The sequence below is a fragment of the Capricornis sumatraensis genome, chromosome 19 (assembly GCF_032405125.1).
Source record: "Capricornis sumatraensis isolate serow.1 chromosome 19, serow.2, whole genome shotgun sequence".
Classification (NCBI taxonomy): Eukaryota; Metazoa; Chordata; class Mammalia; order Artiodactyla; family Bovidae; genus Capricornis; species Capricornis sumatraensis.
Window position 1 is genome coordinate 53,042,163 of NC_091087.1, and position 18,951 is coordinate 53,061,113.

Sequence of the window (18,951 nt, forward strand, 5' to 3'; positions counted from 1 at the left end):
AAAGTCAATTGCCTACCATGCTGTTCTTTTACATGCCTTCTATCATGAAAGTATTATTTTTGGCAGTGAAAGCTAATTTACATAAGAAAAATTACTGAGATTTCTGATTTCTCTTTCTTTTTTTAGGAAAATAAAGACTGCTAGACTGGGCTACCATATATGTAAAAGTGCAACCGGGTGGTACAGGAGACACGACAGGGAAAACGTGCCTGCACGGACACCAGCACTACCTGCAGAGCTTTAAAAAAATAAAGTAAGATCTCCTGAAACCCCCAGGATATTATGTCAAAACCAGAGACAGACACAAGTCTGGGAAGAAACATTTGTTCAACCTCAGATGAGTTCGATGTTAAGAACTCATGTCACTGATTGTGTCAATGCTGCTGAAATAGTTCCTGGCGCTTAAGAAAAACTCTCCAAGGATATTCAGCGACTCAATTAGTTTAGTCTGTCTATATATAGTTATACCATATAGAATCACATTTACAGCAATGTAGACTGAATAGTCATCTAACCCAGAATACTGGAGGAGAAAAAAGGGCTAGATGACAATAGGGTACACTGAGAACTGACAGTTCATTCTTAGAAAGAAATCATAGCATGTTAAACAAACAAATATCAAAGAACTAAAAGGAGTTGTCTTTTTGCCATATAAGTATTCAAGAGTATCAGATAAATATTTTTCTGGAAAATTATACTTCTAACCAAAAGCTAGAGTGATTGTCTATGGGTAGTTTCACTGTCTTACTGGTGAAGCAGTTATAGAAACTTCAACTCTTGTTCTTAAGATGATGCACCCAGAAAATATTTATTATGAGTTCAACTAAGCCCGCTTACATCAGCGGGACAGATTAAACTATGAAAAACATACTTCACTTTCCTTTTTAGCTTTTACTTATGTACCTCCTCTTGGTTTGGGAAAAATCTCTAATCTTACCAGGATTAGGGATGGTGGAAGGGACCTTCATGAACCTGAAATAACATTATTAATAAAAATGCACCTTCTCTCGCATAAGCCTACAGTTCATTAGGAACTAAAAGGATACAAAGATAGGTTGTTAAAAAATAAAAATCAGTAACCTCACCAAAAGTCACAATATGAAGGAAACACTCCTAAGAAAACAATAGGAAAGCACCCAAGAAGGCACAAGTAACTTTCTTTAAGCCAGCACGTTTTGCATAATAAGTACAGCTGACTCTTGAACAGGGCTCTGAACTGTGCTGCTGCTCAGTTGCTAAGCTGTATCCGACTCTTTTGCGACCCCATGGAATATAGTCCGTCAGGCTCCTCTGTCCAGGGATTTCCCAGGCAAGATTACTGGAGTGGGTTGCCATTTCCTTCTCCAGGGGATCTTCCCAACCCAGAGATTGAACCTGCCTCTCCTGCACTGATTCTTTACCACTGATTCTCCTGCCTCTCCTGCAGGCGGATTCTTTACCACTAAGCCACCAGGAAAGCCCTTAAGCTGTGTGGGTCCACTTATTTGTGGGTTTTTACAAATAAATTTGTACTACAGGACTACACTATGTGTGGTTGATCAAATCTGCCCATGTGAAATCACAGAAGTGGAGGGCTCATTGTAAAGTTATATATACATGGATTTTGGATAATGTGGAAGGACAGCAACCTTCACCCTTGGATTGTTCAAGTACCAAGTGTTTATTAAAAACAAACTTGCTTCTGTCTAAAAGACAAGGCACTATATGATTCTAGTCATACAGAAAAAAAATTTTTTTAAGAAAAAACTAAGCTAAGGTGGTAGAAATGACACTGTATGTGTGCGTGTGCGTGTGCGAGAGAGAGAGACTGACTTGAAAGTGTCACTAGGGAATTTTGGCAGTAATGGAAATATTCTATTTTTTGTTTGGGGTGAAAGATGATGAGGGATGTACAATTCTCAAATCTAATTGAAATGAACCTAGGAACTATGCATTTTATTATGTTAATTATGCCTTATTAAAAAGGAGATCATCCCAGTACTGTAGATAAAGGACCTGAGGCAGAAGTGGAAAGTCAATCACTTTCTGAGGAAAGGTTCTGAGGCTCCTTAGAAATTGGGGCTTCACAGAATGGTTTTGTTATTTGGTTTAAAAACTAGTTATTAGAATTCTATACACTATTATAATCGAATACAAAGATTTATTCCAAAGCAACTTTTCGATTACATACTTGACTCCCCTAGCTTAAATTTCATTACTACAGATGATGGAGAATGCACTATTTAATATTTACCATATATTCAGTCAAATTATGACATTATAAATGAAATGATAAATATACATTACTACTTCACCTGACCACCTGAGAAGAAAAAAAAATCAGACATGAACAGAAAAAAAACCCCCGGCCATTTACAACCCCAAACATTGGTCATTGGCACAGCACTAAACTTAGCACTTCCAGAATGAACTGCAAGGATAGCATTAGAGTTCAAATAACTCAAAATGTTGATTTCTCAACCACTTTCCAAATTTCCCACACCTCCCCCAAAGAAATTAACTTTGAAGAGTTTATTTGATTAAGCAAAATTTGAAAGCAGAAGGATTAAAAAGTGAAAAAGGTGGTGCAGAAATTAGCAGAGGTGGCACTACCTGAAAGCTCATCAGAAAGGGGAGTGAGAACAATATCAGGCAAGAAGGGTTTGGAAGTATGGATCAGAACAGGAGCACTTTTAGCACTGCGTATATAGGCCGATGGCAGAGCACATTCACCAATGGATCGGCTTCTCATGGCTTTAAAAAAGGAAAAGAAAGAAGTGGGGAAGGAAAAAAGAAGAGTGACTATAATGAAAGGCTTGTGTCATAGAAAAAGCAGCAACAGAGAAAACTAAAAGATACAAAGGAAGGAAATCTTAAATTAAAACATTTCAGCACGGCAAATACTGGCAAGCTGTAAGAAAAGAAATCAGAGAACACACATGACATTTCAAATGTAAATTTTTTGGTGTAAAGCAGGAAAATGATTTATTTTTCATTATTAGCAATTATAATGGTACAGCATTAAAAACAGCATACACTTTAATCAGCGCTATGTTCTTAAAAATAAAGACTGAAAAGTTCATTGAACAGAAACACTGAAAAGAACCCATATCAATAGTTTCAAGAGATTTTGGGTACCATATTTGGGCATTTTTCTGAGCCACTCTTCTTAATGAAGCTGAATTCCAAGAGCAAATTCCTACTTTCATACTTTTCCCTAATAAAGTTTCAAAGTTACTCACAGGTCTTTTTTAGAGAATTGTATGTAATTCATAATCTAAAGGATTGAATCTCATGGTTAGTATCTGTTCTTGACAGAAGAAGAATGCTTAATTAAATCAGTATCTAAATTTTAAAATTTTAAGTAAAAATATTTATAGAAAATAGCATTTGGAATCAGCATGAAGAATCAAGTTGTTTAATCTTAACTATATTCTATAAAAACTTAAAAGATTAAAAATTGTCTTCATTTCTATTTAGTTGTATTCGGCAATTTCTTAAAAGAAAAGTAACCAGTTTGCAAAATTAAAGACAAATTTTGACACTCTCAGAAACAAATTAATAGTCAAGTTTATCTCTCAAGTACTTTTTAACACATAGAGATTCTTGAATAAATGAAGGTATAAATATGTTAAAAGAAACAAGATTGCATAAAATCCAGTGTAATGGTGACATAATACACATATACATATAAATTTGAATGTTACCATCATTTCAAAAATTTTAGGTTTTCCTGGTTCCCCAATGCCTAAACCCCTTAAGTGTATCAGGGCCTTTGCAATCTGACCGCAATATCCACTGAAACTTCATCTCCTCCTACTGTTATTCCATGCTACTGCCACACAGAATTTTATACCATTTCTTGAAAATTCCATGCTCTTTCACAACATGGCCTTATGAGTTCATAATATATATGGTCTTCTTTTCTTCTTGACACTCCTTCATATATAAAATGTCATCTCATCTGTGAAGCTTTAAGACTTCCCTACATAGTTAATTTACTAGCAATACAGCAGTTACCAAAACAAACAAGAATTCCTCTTTTTTACAAAGCTTACAATCTATTTTTAGTGGACTGTATGTTTTATATGCCTCCCAGTTTTTAAAAGGCAAAAACTGTATCTTCTTATCTCCAGTGCCTGGCACATATGAGCTCAACAAATCTTTACTGAGTACCTATATTTGGATAGCACAGCAAAATTATTTGAAAAAAACTAGTTTTCATTGTGAACATATAAAAGAGAAAACCAAAAAAAATTACTAACCAAAAACTAGATTGTATGTCATACAGTTTATCACTGGAAAAGAATAATCTAAGTCCCTATTCCCCAAATTTATTAATGCTGGCAAAATAACAGATTCTTTAAGAGTAGCTTTTTTATAAGTTTATGTGTAGCAAAATGTGGAAAGCTGGAATATATTAAGAAAAGGCAACAACGTGCCTTCAGTGTATGACTTCCCATGTATTATATTAAAGGTTAAGCGTATTTTAAAATGGAAACCATATACAAAATGTCAGAGTCTGAACCTACTCATGTTTTTCTGCTGGCTTCCTCTCCCTCTTGTGAAAGTGGTCAATTTTATGATCCAATTTGAAATAAAAAGTTATGTTGACTTCAAGATAATCATTCCTTAGAACTTGTTAGAACAAAGACATAAACACAAAGGTAAAACCTAAAGTGCTGCTTATCAACACAAAAGGTAAATACCATCTACAGTGATAATCAGACGTGATTAGAAAGAGATATTTCTTTTAGAACCAAACTGAGTCAAATTCTCAATTCCACAGATGAATTACAAGCTTTCTTGATGTTTTCCCTTGGGTTAGGTAATTTCTTAGAAATAACAATTCCTTCTATTCTTTCTTTTCTACCACCAACTTGAAGCAAGAGCTTGGGCATTTCCCTTGGAACTTTCCCCATAATCACTATGATATAAGTTTGTGTGCTATGATCCTGAATGAATTCTTCAAAAAGACATGCCTCCATCTGCTACTATCTTTATGTTTACCTGGAAATCTGTTTAGTGCCTCACAGCTGTGCAATCTACACTATAGAAAATAACTAACAATGAATTAGCTACAGAGATTTTGGTGGATTTACTCATTTAAAGCTTATATCATAGAATCTCTGTAAAGCCACTGAAACTGGCCCAACTTCAATGAATTACCCTACAATGGTCTCTTAAGTGTTCAAGTGAAAGGAAGTGTCGCACATCTCTCACTGTAAATCAAATGCTATAAACAGAAACGATTAAGTTTAGTGAGGAGGACATGTAAACAGTCAATATAGACCAAGAGCTAGAATGCTTGCTCCCAACAATCAAATTGTAAATGCGAAGGAAAAATTATTGAAGAAAATTAAGACTGAAGAGACAAATGATAAGAAAGCAACAAAGTCTAATTGCTGGGAAGGAGAAAGTTATCTGGAAATATCAAACCAGCCACAACATTCCTTTAAGAGAAATCCTAATCCAGAGTAAGGCCCTAACTCACTTCAATTCTAAGAAGGCTGAGAGAGGTGAAGAAGCTGCAGAAAGTTTGAAGCTACCTGGTTCATGAGATTTAAGGAAAGAAGCCACCTTCATAACATAAAAGTACACAGGAAGCAGCAAGTGGTGAAGTAGAAGTTGCAGTGAGCTATCTAGAAGATCTAACTAAGATCATTAATGAAGGCAGCTACATTATACAACAGATTTTCAATGTGGACACAACAGCTTTTACGGAAGAAGCCATCAAGGACTTTCATAACTAGAGAAGTTACTGCCTGGCTTCTAAGCTTCAAAGCATAGTGTTATTAACAAAAGTCTATAGTTTACATTAGGGATCACTCTTGTTGTACATTCTACAGGTTTCTAACAAATGTATAACATGTATATACAATTCTTGTATCATACAGAATAGTTTCACTGCTCTATTTAAACCCTCTGTGCTCCACTTATTTCTCCCTCCTCATTGCCCTGCTTTCCATTCCTTGGCAATCAGCATATTGTCTCTTCAGTTTTCCCTTCTTCAGAATATCATTTAGTTGTAATCACCATGTATATAACATTTTCAGCTTGGTTTCTTTCACTTAGCAATAGCATTCGGAACTCTTGCCTATTTTTTTCCATGTCCTGATAGCTCACTGTACCTTTTCAAAGAATAATATTCCACTGTATAGATGTACCACAGTTTGTTAAATCATTCACTTATTTACGAATATCTTGGTTGATTCCGAATTTTGGCATAAATTTCAAGTTTATGAATAAAGCTGCTACAGATATTTGCATGCCAATGTTTGTGCGGACATATGTTCCCAACTTACCTGGATAAATGCCAAGGAAAGTTTGATTCTACAGTAAGAATATGTTTACTTTTCTAAACTACAAAACCATCTTCCAAAGTGGCAGTACCATCTTGCAGTCTCACAACCAAGTCTCACAACCAATGAGAGTTACTATTGCTCCATATCCTTGTCAGCATTTGGTGTTATAAATGTTCTGGATTTCAACCCTTCTGATAGATATGTAGTGGTATTTCATTGTTTCAAGGGCAATTTAATTTCAAATACTATAGACTAAACCTATAGACATATCCACATACAAGCACAAGTTACAGAAGTATACATAACTATATTCTGTGTCATTTTTAACACCACAAAACTGGAAATAAACAGAATGTCCATCTTCAGGATACAAGTTAAATTATGGTACTGTCACGTAATATACATCTGGTGCAAGGTGTTCGACATTTTCTGATATGCAATAATCATTAAGATATATCATTACAGCTTGACTTCATCTCCTTGCACTCCTGTCTTTCTTACTCTACACTTCACTCACTCTGGCCTCTTTACTCTTCCTTAAATAACAAAGCACACTCTTAGACTAGGGCTTTTATTCTTTTCCTTCTGCCTGGAACATTTTTCCCTAGATGCTTCCTCTCAGTTTATTCAGGTCTCTGTTCTTATATGATTAGACAGGTCTTCACTGGCCTCCCTAACAGTCCCATTTCTCTATCCTTACACTCTTGCCCTTACCCTATCTTACTCTTCATAGCACGTAATACTGCCTGATGTTTGGTTTACCTGCTTATTATGGGTCTCCCCGACAGAAGAACTGTCAGCTTCAGTGGACTTTATTACGTTTGTTCTCACATGTATCCTCAATGCTTAGAACAAAGCTTCCACTGTGAGTACAAGTATTTTTCATTTGAATGACTAAAAGCCATGCATACATTATCCTATATGCACAGTTTTAGAAAAATCCTCAAAAACTAGTAATAGCAGTTATCTCTAATGGGGTGACCTGGGTGGGTAAGGAGCAGTGATGCAGGAATGACTTATTAGAATACATATATGCTTTATCACAGTTTGAATTTTTAACTATGTACATTCCCTAAAAACATAAAAAATTAAAAACTTAAGAAAATATGTTTAAAGGATATCCTAATTAAATGTGTTCCCTTTTAGTATTTTCTAACTTTATGCAGGTACCTTTCTGAACAAAATTTATTATGCATTAAACTTCTGATTGGTCAGTCCAATGAACAAGCCAGGTAAGATTTTGACAGAGGTACCAAAAAGTAATTAGTCAGGCATGCACTTAAGATGAATATTTTAATCATTATATGCTTTTATAAAGATTAGAAATATGCCATCATGTTAGCTATGATTTCTTCTCATTAGACACCTAAGATGTTTTTGTGCTTCCTTAAACTTTTCTTTCACATTAAGCATAAATTACCTCTATAATCAGAAAAATATATATAACCTTTAAAAAATATTCTATTTTTAAAGAAAATAAAGTAAAATTTTAAACTTAGAAGAATTCCTTCTTCACCAATACAGAAATATTTCCTATACATGTGACCTTAACATAAAATGAAGAAAGGCATTTCAGATGTAATCAACATGTTCCTTAAGAATTTCAAAATATAATTCTATACCAAAATGTCTAAGTATTATATTAATTTTTATCCAATATCCTTTTTCCTTGTATAATTTCTTACTCTTCTTGCTTGACAGACAATGGTTATTTTACAGGCAGGAAACAACAGGGAAAATATTCTTTTGAACAATTTTAAACTAAACATTTTAAATTCTTTTAAAACCCTTAATTTCCCTATTCTCTACTTGTTTCTTCCTTTAGAACTCTAATTCTTAACACTTTAGAACACCTCATTTTACAGAAGACATATCCTACAAGAATTTTAAATTTATTTAAAATAAGTGTTTTTCATTGATTCTATAAAATATAGATACATTCCCACAGAAAATTCCACTTTCACAGAATCAGACTGCAAAGCCTAAAGTAACTTCAAGCAATTTTTGTTTCAGGCATATGAGATATTATCATCTCAACTACACAGATGAAACAAATAAAGTCTAGAAAGTTCAGTAAATTATTCAAGGTTATTGAGCTATTTAGTGATGAGAGTGAAAAGAGATCAGGACAAAGTCCTCTTGCTTTTCACTGCAGTGCTTTTTCTACTATGATGAAGACCGGGTTTTAAATCTGAGAGGAAAGGAGTGAGACGGTAACTAGGTCCACAATATGCCAAGTGATCCCACATCCAGAAATGCTTTCCATCATTGCCCTCTGTGGATATTTCTAAGACTAGAAATGTCCTCCCTACCTGTTAAACGCAGCAAGGAACCTAGCAATATACTCTACCTTGGCCTCAGCTGTCTATAAACAGAAAACGTAAATTCCTCACTGGAAGTCTGTGAAGCCAATATAATTATATAATTGTAGCACTGAAAATAAGCTACCCTATTTTTTCATGTTTATTAGAAACTACATCAGTTAATACATGAGTTCTGTAGAGTGAGTCAGAGTTCTGCTTCTCAATTCTGTAAAATAACAATTTAAAATTATTGACATCAATGGTAAAATAAACTACATAAAAACAGTAATGTAAGATATACCTTCCTAGCATAAAGGAATAACACAGTATGTCATCAGACTCCAAGTATTCCTGAAATAAGTTTTGCTATAGAAGTTTTTCATTTAACAACAGAAAAACAACTGATATGAAAACTGTGTTTGCATATATTGTTACTAAGAACTATAAACATATCACTGCATACAATTCTCATGATTTTAAAAAGTACATACCAACAGTTTTTTGCCGTACTATACTCCTTGCCTTTTCTGTGCCTGGGGAACCAGTGGTTGTTGCACTTCTCTGCCTCATTGGGGCTTGGCCAGGCTGATCGCGACTCCATCCTCTAGAAAATGACTTGTCAACTGAAACTTTCTGAAATTCATGTCCCACTCCTAGAAATGCAGATGTTCAATCTCAGTGCACTGTCACCTCATCAATAACTGCATCAAATTATGTATGCCATTCTGCCTCAGATTCTTAGGTTTACTCATAAAGTAACTAGATAACATGATGTGTACTGAAAGGGTTTTTTGAAATTTATTGTGTAAAAATCACATTCCAAAACTGAGTGATAATAAATCCTCTGCCACCCACTTATTTCATATAGAAGTGAAACATTTGGACAAGCAAAAAATGATAGAAAATGAACTAACCAAAATTCATCGTAGGAAGGAAGTTACTTTATCTTTACCTGCCAATAATAGCCACTTGGGAAATAAACAGTCCAGGAAAAAGTAGTTTGGTCACATACTTACCACTCTGGACTGTTAAGTATGAAATGTGACTCGTGTAATCTCTAGATAGCAACTAATTATTGATAACAAAAAGTCCTAGCAAACTCAGTATTATAAAAGTCTTCCCTGGTGGCTGAGTAGGTAGGGAATCTGCCTGCAATGCAGGAGACCCAGGCTCAATCCCTGGGTCAGGAAGATACCCTGGAAAAGGAAATGGCAACCTGCTCCAGTATTCTTGCCTAAAAAATCCCACGGACAGAGGGAGCCTGGCAGACTACATCCATGGGATCACAAGAGTCAGACATGACTTTAGTGATAAGGCACTATTACCAGTATTATAATGACATGTTTCTTTGATATAATCACTATGTTACTGTCCCTCTCCAGGTTTTTAACATTAGACAGATATATAATCCATAGTCAGGGAATGTTTGCTTTTAGTTAAAACTAAGGAAATGCTTTCAAAAGAATTTCTCATGTACTTCGTTTTGAATACAGTAACATGAAATCACCTTCTAAGTTTTAATAAACATATGTGTATGATAAAAAGGAAGAGTGTTTTATAAATTTTCAGTTTGGTTGTTAAAAATAAAATATTTAAGATTCTGAGCTACTTTATTAGATACGCACACAACCACTGAATTTAAGGCTCTTCAAGAACAGTTGTAAGTACATGTTTCACTGTTGAAAATTTATAAACTTCAGGGTAAATTAAGGAGGGAATAATTAAGAGAAATTATGACTTTCACCTTTACTCCTCTCCCTGGCTTGATACTCCCAGAGCAAATTATTTAAACAAATTTATATGAAGCATCTCTGTGAACAACTCTTACCTTTCCCTTTGTGCTTTTTTTGTTTCTGTTCACTCAGCTTATCCAATGGTAAATCACTGAGATCCAAACTATACAAATTTCTAGCTAAAACTTTAGTTAGTGTCTCCATAGTCAGCGACCATTCAGTGGCTAACTCTTCCCAATAGGTCAATGATGACAATACTGAGAGTAAGTCATCCCAAAGTTCCCGAGAGATGTACACATTTAGATTTGCTTTAATCCAGGCAACTATAAGAGTCTGTAAAGACAAATAATCAGAAATAATAATGAAATATGTTCAAAATGAATTATTAAAAAATTATCCCCAAACTAGCAGAACTTTAAATCACACAATATCCATGATATCCTTTCTTGGTACATAATACTTATAAAAGTAACACATACACTTATTAAAATCTACTCCGAATTTCAAAAAGCTGCCAATTTCCAAAATTCTAACATTAGGACAAGTTACCAAAACTGAAAAGAAATATGTTAAGTACATGTTGTTCAAAAAGAGATAAGTCTCCACATTATTACAGGTTGAAATAACTAAGTAATCAGTAGTTACTGAACTAACTACTAACATTCTCAAAAAAAAGAATGGAATCACTAACTACACAGTTTGAATATTCTAAAAGGAAAAGTTATTAGAGATGTATTTAACTTATTGATACATGTTTCTAAAAATTTGTATGTAAACTTGAAGGATAAAATTAAATTTGATTTTAAAGACACCAGTGGAATTAAAGGTGTTCCGTACAAATTCAATCACAGGATAAAACAACTTATTTATAAAAGGGCAGAAATTACTGATCAGACTATACCCTTGAGACTTTATAGAATTCTATTGAAGATAAAATCCTACTTAAGAAATAGTCACAAAATAAATGTTTTAAAAGCATAACTCAAATTTTACTTAAGTTTAACATTAAACATAAAGATAAAATAAGTAGAGTTTATGACATAAAACAGTAACAACTAGCGCTTTCCATTCCATTCAGAGAACAAAAATATTACTCCATATAGCAAGCTAAAATTGTATCATCCAATAGCACTCACCATTGGGTTAGTTCTAATGATGGGGGGAATAAAAGACTAATGAAGTCAAGAGGAATTTAAATAATAAATGTAGCTGATTTGAAAGACTTATTCACTCTCAGCACAGAATTTTAGGTAAACTAGCACCATCTGGGAAAAAAATATTAAATTGAAAACCTACACTAAATGGCCAAGAATGAGATCTGAGATAGTTTTTATCCTGACATTAGGAGCCATTTTATCCATGTGTTTATATTTAATGTCTTGTCTTTAAAAAAACATTATTTTGCTTTCTGTTCTCCAAATAATCTATTACACATGTAATGTCAGTACTCTATCCTTGGGTTGGAAAACACAACATGTAATTCCTATATCATCAACTACTACTGATACTTCAAATGAAGATGTGAAGAGAATAAAGTCTTACAGTATACTGTGGAGGGAAAGAATCTTGATTTACTTTTTTTTAAAACTACAGAACAACTTAAAAGGAAGTTTTGTTTTTCTAACAATGCCAGAGACTTGGCAACTCATAACGCAAACAATTAAATCATTACCACAAAGCCTTCTGGCAGCTTTTTGCAATCATACGAAAGTGTACCGCACAAGAGATAAAGTAAATGTCATCAGTTTAACACTTTTTTCATAGACCTGATTGGTATTTCAGCTATTCTGCTAGGCTGTTAGTTTGTATGTATGGCAAACATACTACTAGATATACAACTTTTATTTGGCTCTACAAAAGCTCCTTTAATATGATTTCTGATTTAAAGCTTTTTTCCCCAGGAAACAAGTTCAGGGCTCAATGAATCTTAAGAAAAAGTACGTATCTATCCACCTATTTATCTATCTATTTATTTATTTATTTTTATTGCCTGGAAAAGTGGTCCTGCAAGTCGACCTGCCAAAGTCATGTTTTTTTTCCCCTGGAACTGTAGAAAAGCTTGTGATGGCATCTTCAGTACAGACTCCGTGACTCTGAGCAACACAAGCAGCATCTGTTCCCTTAAAGTAAAAAAATTAGTTAATGTTTCCTTTTTGCATATGTTTGCAAAATGGTATTATCTTTCAATAATTCAAATATCAAATATCTTTCAAATTTCAGAATTCCTTATATATTAAAATATAAATTTTCATTTTACAAATCTACACCAGCCATTTTTCAGCCATAATACCTCTCCATCAAATAAAAATTTGTACAAAGCTGATGAATTAGGGGTGAGAATATGGAGAATGCTCCCATCCCCTCACCCCACAAATCAAGCAGTGACCTTATGGACCTGTCTGAAGAACATTTATTTGTCTTTACAATACAGTTCTACCTTGATGCCTGTCTACCTCATTCATCTTTACAACATGGAGAAACTACATATCTTGAATTGTACCAGGTTCAATTTCAAAAACTGCATGATACTTTAAGACTAAAAGATCACAATGAGCCTGATGAGAACGCAAGGATCATTACTCCATTGCTTCTTTCTGTCCTTTCTAGCTTGGTCATCTTTCAACTCTTTATCCTCGATGTGTACGGCAAGTCACCCAATCCTATTTTATTATCCTTACCATGCCTCTCTTTCCTTAATGTTTAATATTAAGACCATAAAACTACCTTATTTGCACCTGGTAATTCAAAAACTGACTCAACCACATGCCAAAAAAATAGTCTGACAAGGGGATTTGGGCGGGTATATAAACAGACTAATAGCCCAAGTCTCTATCACAACTTCCTCTTCTTTGGCTTATCTCCAGGCCCATTCCAGGCACAGCAATAGGTGGGACAGTCCATGTGAGAAATGTGCCAGAGGCAGCAAGAGATCCCAGATGTAGGTATCATGGTTTTCTGGGAAGTGAGGGCAGAATTAAATATAAAAGTATACTCAATGAACAGTATCTGAACTTATTAACTAAACAAATATATGTATTCAGCTCATAAAGTAAAAATCAGAGGTAATGTATTTGTAACCTTTAGGCTTCCAGTTTCATTATATGAAACAAAAAGCCATTTAAAGTCAACTACACATTCAATAAGTAATGGATTTTCCAAGTAAAACTTTCTGATTTGTGGTCAAACTCCAATTCACTCATATATCTAAACTTTTCACTTTATAATACAATAATGATTTTAATTATAAAGTCCTGTAAATTCAATGTAAATATGTGAGTAATCTTTCACAATGCTATGACTTCAAGGGAACTTACAAAAATTCTAAAATTGTGTTCCACATAGAAGTCTCTCACTTTAACCTGGCTCAAGACCACTGATTCAAAGCATATGACAAGAAAAAAAGGGGAAGGACTAACAAAGAATGGTTCAAAGTAAAAGTTATTGGCTGACAATAACTTGGGCTCTGAAGTCAGAAGGACCACAGTTCAAAACAAAGGTGTGTGAACAATGATAAATTACTTAATTTCTTTGTGCCTAAGAATCACCATGTAAAATTATCTACCTTATGGAGTGCTACAAGGATTAAGAAAAAATCAGATGTGAAAAGATTAAAAAGATGTGACACAGGAAAGTGCTCCAGATAAGTCAATAACAGTAATTACTTCTAACTATATCAATATGGATAATAAAGTTTTTTTTTAATGAAACTTTTTTCCTATATGTAACAAAACAAACTAGGCATATTCTTTTACTAAGTACTCCTACTTTTAAAGAATTAGTCAAAAGAGGAAAATTATATACATAATAAGGATGTTTACTGTCCTTCTCTCCTCCAACAACAAAATAAATTAACTACATGTCCACCAAAAGATGGTTAGTTAAGGTCTGGTACATACATATGGTACACTATGTGACTCTATGTGGTTTGGTCAACCAAACGTTCACCAAAGGACAATCATTACCTATAAAGAATGAGCTTCTGGGAAACTTTTATTTTCTTTCTAAAACTTTTCTTTGTTTGAATTTTACAATGAACAAGTATCTTTACAAAAACTGAAGAACTGCTCTTCTCATCTCTCTAGAAGTCCTTTTTTAATTTCAATTAAATTTTTATAGAGTATCCATAATATATGATACTATGCTAAGAAATGTAGGAAATATGAAAACAAGACAGTATATACCTTGTAGCATCTTAATTCAGTGAGGTAAACAGATATGTATAATTTAGGAACTAAGACAATTTTGACAAGATCTACAACAGAGATAAGGATGAGATGGTTAAATAGCATCACCTGTTGTAGATCTTTTCAAAATTGTCTTAGTTCCTAAATTACTTGTGTAAATGTCCATCACCAACTGAACAGACATAATTTGAGCTAACTCCAGAAGATGGTGAAGGACAGGGAAGCCTGCTGCAATCCAGGGGTTTGCAAAGAGTCAGACACGATTTAGTGACTGCAAAACCACAAAGTGACAGAGGTAAAAACACAGCATGAAAGGAAGAGAACTGAAAGAAGAATATGTGAGGAAAGGAAGGTAGAATCTAAGGATAGTTATGGTAACAACAAGAAGAGATGACAGGAATTAGATTCTCTAAAGAAAAGTTCAGACTGCTTAAGAGACATCAATCTGATAAAGCTGGCAGGTAGGATCACATCCTGCAGGACAGAATTTAGGCTTGAGATAGGGCTAGAAAAGTAGTCAGGAGCCTGACTGTACAAGGCCTTGAATATCAGGTTCAGGAATCAGGCAGTCATACATTCAAACATTTATTTAATCATTCATTTAAACATACATAAATTCATTTATTCATACATGCATGCCAGTATTCATTCCTGGGGAAGGCCATCAATGCCCACTTTAGAAAGATAAACAAAGGGATCTTGTAAAGTTTGATCAAAGGTGTTTGAGATAAAGTGAAGGATAACATTGTTGCCGTCATGATTATTACCTAAAATATTATAGTCATTCATTCATTCAATAATGGAAGCCTGTACAATATTGTTACTAGCCCTATTCATACACTATTCCTCTAGAATTTACTATGTGCATATACACTTTAAAAAAAAAAAAAAAACATTTTTTTACCAAGTCTTTTTGTCCATTGATACTTGCACAACCATGAACCGATAAATGTTAAGAATTCGTTTACACATATCTGTGTGCTCATCCAGAAGACTTTTTATCTCATTTGCAGGTTCAAGAAGAAATATGTTTGAAGAATTTATAATAAACACCTAAGGTAAAAGAAATCATAAGCTGTTGGTTACAAAATTTAAAGGGAAAAAAATTCAAGATGCTAGGTGATCTACAACAAACTTAAAAGCATTAGACTGTAGGTTAGTTCTAATCCTGCTTCTACCACCAGCTTGATATGGGAAATTAAAGTTCATTAAATCTATTTTTATGTTTATCTAGACAAATATACAATTACTAGCAGGCAATGAAAGAAAATAAACCAAGTGAAAAACAGCAATTTTAAAAAGTGAGGCTTTAACATAATAACCTTATTACTGTCATAAAATGGAAAGAATAAAAAAATAAAAACAGTTCAGGATAAAAGAGGATAGATACCTCAATCAAGATGATAGGCAACTCAATCAAGGTGAACTTTCTGAATGAGGTGTTCAAAATCATCTATTTTCCCTTTTCATGTTTATTGATTATGTGTACGTATCTGTTTTGTTAACAACAGACTGCATATTACAGTACTACTAATCAGGATCTATCAATATGTATCTTAAATTGATTATAATATCATTAATTATACTTTGTTATAGAGGACAGTTGTATATTAGTGACAGATATGTGCAAAGGTTCTCAAAACACTTTGGAGGAATAGAACATTACTTCTATTGTGAACCAAGGACATTTACAACTTCCATACCCACAATTCTGATTTAAATTCCCTGGATGAACTCTGTAACAAAATATAGTTGCAAAATCATATGAGCAAAGAACACTTAAGCTAACTTAAAAATCGTGAAAAGAGCTGACTGTAGGTCTACTAACAAAAAGAGGCACAAATAACATTAGAAATAAAATAAGGATGTACCTACATACCCAGTGGAGAATTTTTAAATGATGGTTTAGTGAATAACTTTATGCCAGTAAAACTGAAAATTTAGTAAAATGAATTATATTTTGTAGATAAAACATAAACTGCCAAAACTGACTCAAGAAAAAGTAGAAAAGAGGTACAATACAAAGACAGTCAACTGCTAATCAAGGTATCCCTGATCCCATCACTAAACACCAGGCCTACGCTGCCTTACAGGCAGTTTTGTCCAATTTTCCCAGAAAATGATCCCTATTGTACATAAAGTGTTTCAGAAACAAAAAAAGAAAAAAAAACTACCAAATTTATTTTTATAAAACTATAACCCAGTTATCAAAAATAGGACTATATAAGAAAATTAAGAGATACTTCAGAACATACAGATGAGAATCTTCAAAAAAGTAGCAATTCAACTCAAGCAAAATATAATACTTTATGACCAAGTAATATTTACTTCAGAAATCTAAGAATGCCTTGACATCAGCAAAGTTTAATAATATAATGTACCCTATGAACAGATTAAAATGTGAAAAGGTAGAATCATCACATTGCATAAAGAAAAGCACTTAGCACTTATTCATTTTTTTTAAATTTAGCACACTAAGAAAAAAGGTAAAATTTCTTAATCTGAAAAAGACTATTTATCAGGAACTACAGCAAATGTTTTAACAGCAATTGAACTTGAAAAGTTCTGCCTGAACCTGAATATATGGAAGTAGTGCCAAAAGTCAAGAACAAGACAAGGATTCCTCACTATCATCTCATTGTCCCGTGGAACCCAGTAAGCAAAGGAAGTGACAGGGAGCAGAAAACGAATATAAATAAGGATGATTTAGAAAAGACAAAGGTCAACTATGTAGCAACCTGGAAGAAAAATGTTCCTAAGAAAAGAAAAAACAAGTTTAAATGAACTGAGGTGAGAGCCGGCCTAGCATAAGCGAGGAATACCAAGTATAGAGTGAAGTGAGGAAGGGGAAAAGCAGTGGGAGGTACGTTGAGAAACAGCCAGAGCACCTGAAGCAGAGTTTCTTATACTGCCAGTGGTGAGGTACAGGTTTTCCCCCCAGTCTTTTGCAGACCAATCCTATTGTAAAATACAATTTTAAAAAATGAATAGGATAAAGGAAATGAGAAAAAGACATGCAAAGTACAAACCCAAACTTTTCATCAGAATGAAGGGATATTAAATGACTTAAGTTTCTAAACTTTCACTCTCAATTTTGTAACTACCTGTGGGCTGGGACTAGTCTGTGGACCACATACTTTGAGGAGCAATGACGTAAAAGGCTTGACAGATCACTGGGAAGAACTCAGTGATGATAAGTCACCAGAAGCTTTGGAACAGAAAAATGACATGATCCGATTTATGGGATCCCTCTGGCTACTGGGTTGAGAATATACCAGGGTGATGGCAGGTGCAAGACCAGAAGCAAGAATAGTAATTAGAAATTTATTGCAATATTCCAGATGGAAGATTATTGAGGCTTGAACAGAAGAGGTAGTATGAGTGCTGAACAGTAGTCAGATTCTATATACATTCTCAAAGTTGACAGGATTTGTTGTCAAATTAGATATAAAAGAAACACAGGAAATAAGATGGCCTGAGCAACTGGAAAACAAGAGCTGCCATCAAATGAAATGAGAAAAACTGCAGGAAGACCATGTTTGTTGAACAAGATAAGTTTTAGATACGTCAAATTTAAGATGTCTATTAGATAGTCAAGTGAGGATGCTAACTTGGCATTTGAATATTTGAGTTCAGGACTCTTAAGAGTTCAGATAATAAGTCTCAGACTAGAAATAAAAAGTATAAGTTGCAGTAGAGATGACACTTAAAGCCCTAAGAATGGATAAGATCAATAAGATATCAGTAAGTTTACACAGAAAAGAGAGCCAAGCACTAGTTCCTGGGTACTTCAACATGAAAGTTCAGAAATATTTTGAAAAATCAGTAAAAAAAAAAAAAAAAGAAACCGAAAACCTAAGAAGTAGCCAGTAAGTTAGGAGGAAATAGAAAAACAGGAGGGTATGATATTCTGAAGGCCATCTGAAGAATGGTTTTAACAGAGAGGAATGATCTACTCCATAAAATGCTGACAAATCTGGTAAAATTAGGACTGAAAAATTCCATGTGATTTAACAATGGAGAAGTCACATGTGGCCTTTACAAGAATAGTAAGATTAAAAAATGAATAAATACAATGAACTAAAAATCAGTAACAAAAAAAATCCAAAAGAATATGGAAGAACACATTAATAGGCCATACATAAGAAAAGATACTTTATTTCAGTAGTGATTAAAGAAAAGCAAATTAAAACAGGGAAACACAAACTAAAAAGAATAACATTTCATATACACAGGAGCAGCAAAAATTAAAATCTGACAATATAAGCTATGAGGAAGAGACAAGGAAATAAGAACTTATAAGCACTACTAAGGGAATGTAAAACATAATTATGCTGAAGAACAATTTGGCAATTAATAGTTAAGTAAAACTGATAACGTACAAATGCTCCAACCCACCAATTCCACTTCTACATATGTATCCTAGGGAAATTGTCCAACACGTACC

General features: G+C 33.7%; 1 protein-coding gene across 4 annotated transcripts in view; it reads right to left on the reverse strand.

The window, feature by feature from the left end:
* The window catches only part of RALGAPA1 (Ral GTPase activating protein catalytic subunit alpha 1), a 199,743-nt gene that overhangs the window by 109,280 nt on the left and 71,512 nt on the right, over positions 1 to 18,951 (reverse strand). For 2 of the 4 annotated variants that reach the window (XM_068991190.1, XM_068991189.1), the window contains exons 13-17: positions 15,409 to 15,557; positions 12,311 to 12,440; positions 10,416 to 10,653; positions 9,079 to 9,240; positions 2,593 to 2,733 (exon numbers count right to left, since the gene is read on the reverse strand). In XM_068991190.1, the coding sequence (XP_068847291.1) occupies positions 2,593 to 2,733; positions 9,079 to 9,240; positions 10,416 to 10,653; positions 12,311 to 12,440; positions 15,409 to 15,557 (820 nt within the window). The remainder of the gene's footprint in view (positions 1 to 2,592; positions 2,734 to 9,078; positions 9,241 to 10,415; positions 10,654 to 12,310; positions 12,441 to 15,408; positions 15,558 to 18,951) is intronic. The other 2 variants (XM_068991191.1, XM_068991192.1) reach the window with 1 other exon arrangement.